We start from the raw sequence: 9,681 nt of genomic DNA, 5'->3' as shown, positions 1-9,681 counted from the left end.
TTGTTGGGCTTCATCTGTTAACAACTTGCAAGCCAGAGAATTAATAACTAGACTTAAGTTGCCACTATTCACTAATGAGGCTGGAACGTGACCCGCACACCTAACCAGCCATGAATAAAAAAGAAAAAACTCAAGGCTCATTTACTACAACTGTCAAACTAATGCATTTTCTTTATTGCTGATCCAAAGAAGGATCAGCCCTGGTGCTGCAGCAGTATGTCAACGTTCAGCAATTGTAAGCATCACGGTGAAATGAGAGACAGTTTACTCCGGAACTTCTCAATATTTGTTTTCCTTTTCCTATAAACTTTTCAGATGTCTTATGCTGGGACTGGATGATAAAACCACATTAATCCCCTTGGAAAGCTGCATTTTGTATAATCGTGTGAGATGGAATGAAGGTTTTATCTGTATATTTTACATTCCCCCTTTGCAAATTGTTGCATTCCTTTCTCACTCTTAAATCATTGCTTTGACAATAATAATTGTGTATGCCAGAGCTATCAACAGTAGAAAATTCCAGACGTTGCTGCACAGATGGAACGCAAAGAAAAGAGTAGTTCAAACCCTCCTCCTTTATACGCATCCTTCCAGTCTGAGCAAAAGGAGTTGCACTGTAGATTTCATTGCTGAACTCTAGACCAAAACCTGTTTGAATTATGTTTTCAGTTAAATCAGAACATCTCACTCATTTTCTCTCAATTTCCAAAAGAGTCTGAAATTGATGTCTAGATATGAATTTGGGGCATGACCTCATCTGTACATTTTCAGAATATAAGGGCTGTGTTGCACCTGCAAAGTCATGTTTTGCAGTAGAGGAACATCAAACTCTCACTATGAAGTTGTCCCTAAGTCTTCTGCTCCCGCACAGATAAGGATCTCTGCCTCGAGTTTCACAGTGTATGTAACCCAGGCTATCTGGCTTGGACACAAAAGCTTCAGGCAGAGGCATAAGAGGAGCTTTTGCTATGATGATAGCTGTTTACCTAATCACCTTCGCTGTGATTATAGCTGCAAAACACTGGTTTCTTCCAGAGCAATCCCTCCATTTCTCTTATGGACAGACAGATGTTTCCAATGTTTCTGAGAAAGAACCAGAACAGTTGGCTACCCAAAGTTGTAGTAACATCTAAAGGGAGAAGATAGTATATTTGAAGCCACTTGAATACTCCAGGCTCTAGGCAATTATGTGGAATAAAGTTTTCTCTTCGAAGCTGTTTTAGGACTGATAGCCTGGCTCTGGCACACTGCTGAACACATGAGTTTTGTGAAGGCATCCCAGAAACTGATTCCGACACTCTCTTCCTTATTTTCCAGCCCATTGAACTTTTACTGATGTGGAATTGAACGCTGTAGAGCTCCCTCAAAAAGCTTCTAGCACTTAAACAGCATCAAAAGAAAGGAGTTCACAGTAGATATAAAAGATTTCCATAAAACAGATCCTGTACTGATAAAGTTACTTTGAGATGAGCATTTAGGAGATTTTGTCCATGAAAGCAACGTAGTCAGCTATGGGAACAAAAAGAAAAAGCATGGAAAGCACATGTAAGTGTGTCTCAAGTCCTTTTTACCTCACTAATTCCTGATTGCTGCTTCATGTCCTTGGAAACAACAGAAATCCATGTAAATTGGAGTGAGGCCTTTTACAAAGAGCAGAGGAGTAGCCCATACCTCCTCTCAGTGTAAAAGTGTAAAACCCCCAGGAAGTTTTATGTAGGCTTATTTCACCTTCTGTACTTTCCACACTCCTACAGCCTTTTGCTTCAGCCGGCCCTTGACAAATATGACATTTTCTTTGAGCTAATAAAATTGCAAAAAGCACCTGCAAGATAGGGACTGGATGGGCTGTATGTCTTGGGGGAAAGAGTGGAGTTTTTTTCTGGGTAAACAAACATGAAGAATGAACAGTATGTAGCTACAGTCTGAGGAAGGCAGAGATTTGGGGCAGGCTAGAGGAGTTGTCGTATGTATGCGTTGTGGAAGAGTAGGAGAGACTATGGTGACGTAAAATGTTGCAGAAAAGAAGATGTGATGGAAGTCTAAAAAAAAACCTGAAAATTACTCTTTAGGGAAAATACAAGTTGATTCAGTTTGCAGCCGAGAACAACAGGTCTGTTGTCTACAGATCTTCCTCAGCAACTGGCTAGAGCAAAGCTCTGATGCAGGATGTGAGTTTTCTCTGAGAAACTGTCCATGAAACTCCAGATTTTGCCAACAGTAGCTTGCAAAAATGCTGCTAACCTTCATCAGTCCAGACCTCACTGGGAATGCCAGACATTTGGCAGACATTTGGTTTTCACTTATATAGCTAGAACAAAGGAAATTTGATTACTGTTGTGCCTTCACATTGCAAACTTTAACCTTGTGAGGTTGTTTTTTTTTTTTCATCACATGAATCTTTTCCCAGTGAATAATGCAATCCTATGATTACACTTAGCGAATATGGGAAAAAACTCCTGAACCCTGTGAATGTGCATATGTATATGCAAAGTAGCAAGGAAGTGAAAAGCTAGGATAGGACCTCTGTTGGTGGCCTATATTGCTAAGAAACCTCAGCATTAAAGGGTTTAGCAAGAGGCCTGTCACTGACACTGAAAACAACAGATTGCTTTATAGTTGCAATGTATGAATAACATGAAACTGTTTCTGGTAGTCAGAAGAAAGCATAGTTCCACAACTCATTTTTTCATCCAACCACCTAAAAATATAGGTATCCCCTTGATTACTCAGGAGTTGTCAGCTCAGAAACCACAGTCATTTAAATAAGTACATATAACTGAAGTGCAGTACCCCTAAAAGCCTAGCAAAATAGATTCTTGCAAGCGTGAATGTGAAATACATAAACCCCGTACTGTAAACCTCAATAAAGCCAGTATGGAGGCTCTGGTGATAGAGATGCTTGTCATGATCTGTTCTTCTATTGGCATTTAGTGTTTAGAGTAACGGTTGTGGTTAAAAAAATTTTAAAAAATTGAAGAAGACAGGACTGATACTATCAGGTAGGAGTGTTTTTATTTTTCCTTAATTGCTACTGAGGTTTGCAAGTCCTTCCCTATCAGATTAATTGGAAAATACATGTTTGAGAAAAACACGGCTGCGTCTTGCACCACGTTTGGCTGGCTGGCTTAAAATGAGCAGGTGTCATCCAATATTCTGTCAAGGGGCCTAGCCAAGTACTCAGTCAAAGCTATCAAACTGTTTTTTCCATTCTTCATCTCTTATTAAAAACAAATTGTTTTAAGAAGCTGCGTGTTGTTGAATGTATGACTGAAAGACGACTATAACAGATCAAAATAATTTTGTGAAAGTTGGAAACCTGCAATGTTCCATTTGGGATAGACTGTTTGGGATTTCTGCAAAACCTCCACATTAGAAAAATGTTTTCCCATTAGTAAACACCCATTAAGGTAACTAGACTGTTACAACCTCATTAATATTAAACTTCTTGGCACTGAGCTCACAAATTAGTAATTATCATACAATTATTTAATTGCAAAATTACCCTGTTGCTGAATATTAACGTGCCTTCGCAAACACTTCTGCTAGGAATGAACTGTGTCGGTGTTCAGCACAAGCAAAACACGATAACATGCCTGGCTGATCACGGGTGGTACTGTGAAAAACAAAATGAAACAAAGCAAAATAGGAGACTGCAAATCCTGTATTAAACTGTGAAGATTACCCACTTAATAAGTCATATTGGTACCCTGTGGGAGGCAGTTTGCCTGCATTTCATGGCAGCAGAACAGAAGAAAATAGAATCAGAGTTCCTCGTATCTGTAACCAATTTCAGTACTCTGGGAAACTTCTAGATTTATTGCAGTGGACAAATTTATAACTCCGTTTCACTTTTTGAAAATTCTTTAGGACTCTTTTTGCTATCTTCCCTAAGTTTTTCCCTTGTCAGCTCTTTGCACTAAAAAGCAAACTGCAGCAGAAAAGCTGGACTTGCATCCTGGGACTAGCTTTGTATATTCTTAGGCATTAGACTCACGTGTGTCCAATGTGATAATACTTCTTACATCATGCTGTTGCCAGCCCACTTAGCACAACATCAGCACTGTCCACTGATGAGTCTGTGGTTGTAGAGTAACCATTAATACTTCAGGGCACAAACTACGGATCAATTTGGCCCTGATAGCCTCTCTTGCTAAGAACGTTCACCTCTGTAGCAGTTCTTTTCCCTTCTGTATTTCCTCACAGTTTTCTACTTCTTCTTGTCATTCCCTTTAATCATGGAGGCTGTAGAAATAGATAGGTTTATTACCCCATGAGTCATAATGAGCAATAAAAGAGACTCCAAACACTGTTTGGAGGTGTTTGCTAAATAACAAGATAGGAGAGGAAAGGGTGCTTTTAGTCCAATAAGTTTGGAAAAGAGCAAAAGTAACTGAAATTATTAGTAAAACTAATTTAAAAACCGACAACTGTAAAAATCTCCCTCTGAATACATTTTGCCCTCTTTACTGCCAGTCTTTTGGCAAATGTCACCATAGTCTCAGGCCTTTTGAAATTATTGGATTTGATCCTTTTATGCAGAGATCCTTGTCATTTTTTGAGAGCAATCTCAAATCCATAGTTTCATGTGAAGGTAATTTCCCAATGTTTCATTCAGGAAGGTCTTTATTCAAGGAAATCAATAATCTTCTATTTTTATCATCTTCATTCATCACAAAACCATCTACCTTTAGTCTGTCATCCTGCTGATATGATGGGAACCACAACCAGCTGTAACAATTCAGGGGAACCCACACTTAGCTGGAGACATTTCAGGAAGCCTGCAGGCTCCTGATATGTCATTCTCCAGCTACACGAAAACCCATTGGACCAGCTGAAAACAAATGGAGATCGAATTATCAGATCTTGGCCCTCCACAATGTCTGTTTCCTATACTGGCTATATTGCCAATGTCATTCGTCTATTGAACGAGATCCTTGTTATTTTTATGCAGAACAAAAATAATGTTGTCATGTCCAAAGGCTACATTTTCCCTTTTGCAAACACTCTTTTTCATCCCTTGCATTTTTTGAAAATCTTTTGTCTGCATTCTTTTGTGGTCTGAGGCTCCTGTATCTCTGCCAAACACTGATACATTCATCGCAGGCTTCAGCTGTGTTGCAGAACCTGAATAGACATTGAGGCTACATGGGCGACTTCAATTAAGCAGTTCTATAGAGCTGATATTTTTTGTTGAAAAACAGTGTCTTTTTGCAGGGCAAAACAAAGCAGCAATTCCAGGGATGCAAATCAGAACAAAATACTTAAAAAATAATAACTGCCAAGCCAACTAATTGTGAGGGCTCAGCAGAGAGTACAAAGACCCATTTAGCCAGTTGCTTCCTTCGTCTGCTCTACCGTTGTGAAATTCCAAGCATGTACATTACAGCAAAGATGCATGTGGCAAGGCAGAATCTCGGTGAGAAATTTCCAGATTCTAGCAGCTACATTACAGACTTTCTGAGACAATAAGATTTGTTTTCTTGGAGAAGTATAGCTATGAAAATATACAAAGGTCTTTTTATTCCTACGCACATGTACACAGCAGAGATTCTCACTGAAGTACAAGAATGCAATTTTTTTCTTTCATCCTGCTTGTAAGACACAAGTATATTGTATTTCACACAGGGCTTCAGAGCAGCATATGCCACATGCTGATGTGTTTTTCTCAACTATGTGAGACTAGAGCAAGTGCTCTTCCTTTTTTTTTCTTTAACTTTTGGAACTTTATTTACTTTTTCTCCCCATTTTTATTCATTTTTGGTAATTTCTGTTTGCTCAGAAGTAAAAGAGGAGCTTTTCTCTTTGAATTTCTGGGGAGAATTTCCTGCATGGCTTTCATTTTTGCTACGCTTGACTATATTAGGTCCAGTCACACACACACACCCTCCACCACCTTTTTTTCCTCTTCCCCTGGGTGCGGCAGCCCAGCAGAACTCTCTTTTTGTGTTCCAATCTGAGTCAAATTATCACAAATTACTCTGTCTGGCCTAGGCTATTTTTAGATCAGCCAGCAACTCTGGTTGTTTTGATTATTTCGACAACTGGCTTTGCTGCTTCTCTAAAGCCCCAAAAGCACAGCTCTCTCCACCTAGAAACTGCTTACCCAGGTATGGGGCTGTGTCGGGATGTGTCACTGGGCCTGCTAAGCTGCAGCTGCCAGTGGTGCTCAGGAGCACTACGTCAGCACCATGTATCTCCTGCAGCCCCGTTAAAGCTTGTAATAATTACTTGTAAGAAATGGAGATCTAGCTATCCACCCTCTGTCTCTGTGCCCTTAGAGTCCTTGCATACTACCAGATTTTGCTGTTGAGAGAAATGAAGAGGATGAGAATTTAGTATCCTGCACATTCCTGTGTATTACCCTACCTGCACTAGTTCTACAGGCATTTAAAGCCCACACCACCCAGAAAAAAACCCTCCAAGCTTGAATGCCTGTGGCATTTGCACACAGGCAGTGTACCTGCAGACAACATATCCTGAAGAGCTCTACCTTCTGGTAAGCAGCCTCCAGCTGGAGGTGTTATTGTGTGGCTTTTGCAAGAAAAGGATCAGAAATCTGATTCAAGTATTTCATACAATGCTGCTTTGCATTTTAATTTTGTTTAAACACTGGCAATTTTGATTTGTTTCCAGTGGTACGGCTTGGAAACTGTTTCCAGTAGTTTCCAGTAGTATGCTGGTTACTGCTGCCTGAATCTTGTATCCACTTCAGGATTGTATCAGTTTGACCTCTTCCTTTCTGGTGAAATCTATCCTCGGTCAGTCCAAGGCACTTCTCAAACACCTCTTTTAGCTCTGAAACTCAGTCCCTGTCCCAACTGCATTTCCTGCTGGCAGAGCCTGCTATATGGCCACGCTAGTGCTTCAGAGACTTCATCACGTTGTATAACCTAGGTATTGTGCTTTCCTTTGTACATAGGGCTTTCTCTGGGCACTTTTAAGTGTGTCTCAGCCATATAAAGAACATGGAGGACTGTTTTTATTACATTTGTTATCCATTTTTCCATGGTGTCCATAATTACCTCCTGTATAATTTTAGGCCCCCAACTGTTGCCGTGTTTCTGTCTGGAGCTTCATCTCTAGAAACCTTGCTCTGGCTGCATGATGCACAGCTGGCAAAACTTTCAATACAGTCTCAGTGAACTAAGCTAATTCTGTGAACTCGAACCAACTCTTGATGATTATCAACATTAAATAACCAGGATCCTTCCATATTCTGTTTCTTGATATTTTGGGGAATGTTTCCATAATCACAGGTAGAATGACTTTGTTCAGCATGTTTCTCGTAAACCTAAGATCTCTCCAAATGTATTTTTCAGTTTTATATGCTTGGAAGTTTAATTAAATTTTCCAGATTCTTCAAATTTGTATAATGTTCTATCATATATTTCTGATTTTTTTCCTTCCTTGGTAATTTTCATGATAGTAAGCTTCCCTTCATTCTCCCTCCTCTCCCCCCAGCAATAAACCACATAGTATTAAAAATAAATATTCAGGAAGCAGAAAATTGATGGTTCTTATCATGCTGTGGTTAGTGGTGTTTAGGAGCTGAATACAGGTGCTGCATTTGGGCTCCATTGCAAAGAAACAGAATACAAACAACACATCCCATTTGTTTCGTGTGGGAGATTTTTTGTCATGTAGGCACATACCATCAACTTTACTCGCCTCTGGTGTTGTTCCTCATACTTTTTGTGTTTGAACTTCTTTTTTGTGTATTTTGTTGTTGTTGCAGGTAAGGCTGCGTGGCACACCCCTGTAGAGTATCTGCAGCAGAAGCACCCCATTGGGGAAATACATATCCAGTTTAGATCAAGTACAAGGTGTTGATCTGGCGCTGGAATTTGTGAGGTGAGATCTTTTGGCTAACATGCAATCCATCCATGCAGAAGTCATCTGAAGCATGAGGCTTTTGAGAACACATACCTGTAGTGGCAGGTTTAACTTGTTTGTAATATAGTCCTACTGTACATTCAGTTTTATGCCTGGCTTTGTGTGCTTTTACAGCATAAAGCCTTACATCCTCCTAACGTATAACTATTATGCCCCTTGAACACTAAGCACTTAAAGAGGAAAACCAAAACAGAATAACTGTTAAGGAGCAATGATTGTAAAGTCAGGCACTGAAACACAAAGAAACACATGGCCGTTCATTTGTATTTATGTATTGTGATACATTTTTTTCTTCCTGCGTGGTACTTTTTTCAGCAGAGTAGATGGTGCTTAGTGAGTAAACACAGATATTGCTCAACATTAGGATTACTCAGTGCTTTGTTGTATCTTCCTGGCCTAATTTGTGGTCACATACTTTATTTAGTGTCCACTTTTCACCTGCTCTGAAGCTGAATTTTACTTCCTCACGTGCTTTCTTTCAGCGATGCCCAGTGTGGAGTCACCTGTAAAAACATTTATGACTTGGTTTTACAATCATATTACACAAAGAAGCGATGTTATTTCAATTCTAGTTATGGGCAAGTGAGGCCCAGGAAAGAAAAAAAAAAAAAAGGGCAAAAAACTACAGCTTGAGTTTAAAGCGTCCAACTTGGAGCACAGCCAGATTCTGCATATCACTTCTGTGCTGGAAGTGTGTACCTACTGGTTGCAAGTGCATCCATAAGATCACTTATCCGTGAGTAGTTTGAACACCAAGCCAAAACCTACACCCTGCAGGTCTCGAGTTAAGGCCGGCCATCAGCTGAAGGCCTTCCCTCGCCCAGGGAGCCCCCCAGGCTGCGGGCGGGCTGCATTTCTGCACCCCCCGGCCCTGCCGCCATGAAGCCCGCCCCTCAGCGAGCTGCCCCCGGGCCGCCAGCTGGCCACCCCCTCGCAGTCAGCGACCTTTTCGTCCTGTTAAACTTTTCTCTTTCCAAGGGGAGGGAGCGGTGGCGGTGCCCCCGGCGGCGGCCGCCAGGTACCTCCCCCCGCCGCCTCCTCCTCCCCCTTTGGCGGCGGTGCCAGGCGGCCGCGGGGCTTCCTGCTGACGGCGGCGAGCCGCGGATGGGCAGGAAGGGCAGCCGGCGCCTCCGCTGCCCTTCTCCTCCTCTTCTTCCTCCTCCTTTTCCTCCTCCTTCTCCTCGGCCGCCGGCTCCCCCCAGCAGCGCGGGGCAGGCCCGGCCGGGGCCGGGGCGGTGCTGAGGGGAAGGCGCCGGCCTCACCCGCCGCCCCTGGCCATGGCAGCCCCCGCTTGCTGAGCGCCGCCGCCCGCGGGCCCCTCGCCGATGGCCGAAGCCTGGAGGCTGGAGGAGGACGAGGAGGAGCTGCGGGAGCTGGGCAGAAGGCACCGCAGGGGTGCCCTGGGCTCGGCGGCAGGTGAGGGACCGGGGCCGGGGGCGCGGGGCGGCGAGGCTGCAGGTGCCCGCGTTGGCGTTGGCCCCGGGCGGGAGGGCGAGGGAGGGCGAAGGGCAGCGTGAGGAGGCCCGGTGCCACCCCTGGAGCCTCCCCGGCAGCGACAGAGGGTTTCAGCTCTTCCAGGCATGGTAACCCGCACGGTGTGGCCAAGCCACCAAAGGGCTTGGCTCCTCGCTGCTGGAGCCCTGGTGGCACGCGCCAATTCTGGAGCAGATCCTGCTGCAGGAGGCTCTGCTGGCCTGAGAGGCCACAGGACTAGGGATCGTGGGGTGGTGGCTACTGGGGTCATCATGGAGCCCATCCTAACTGGCGTGGGTATGTGGGGTGGAACAG

The 9,681-nt window shown here is 43.2% G+C and overlaps 1 protein-coding gene across 3 annotated transcripts in view; it reads left to right on the top strand.

The window, feature by feature from the left end:
- Window positions 1–9,087: 9,087 nt before the first annotated feature.
- The window catches only part of SH3D19 (SH3 domain containing 19), an 80,403-nt gene continuing 79,809 nt past the window's right edge, over window positions 9,088–9,681 (top strand). The window contains exon 1 of one of the 3 annotated variants that reach the window (XM_066996730.1): window positions 9,088–9,309. In XM_066996730.1, the coding sequence (XP_066852831.1) occupies window positions 9,219–9,309 (91 nt within the window). In that variant the 5' untranslated portion in view covers window positions 9,088–9,218. The remainder of the gene's footprint in view (window positions 9,310–9,681) is intronic. The other 2 variants (XM_048071713.2, XM_048071718.2) reach the window with 2 other exon arrangements.

The sequence above is a fragment of the Anser cygnoides genome, chromosome 4 (assembly GCF_040182565.1).
Source record: "Anser cygnoides isolate HZ-2024a breed goose chromosome 4, Taihu_goose_T2T_genome, whole genome shotgun sequence".
Lineage (NCBI taxonomy): Eukaryota > Metazoa > Chordata > Aves > Anseriformes > Anatidae > Anser > Anser cygnoides.
This window is presented reverse-complemented; position numbering and strand designations above follow the sequence as displayed.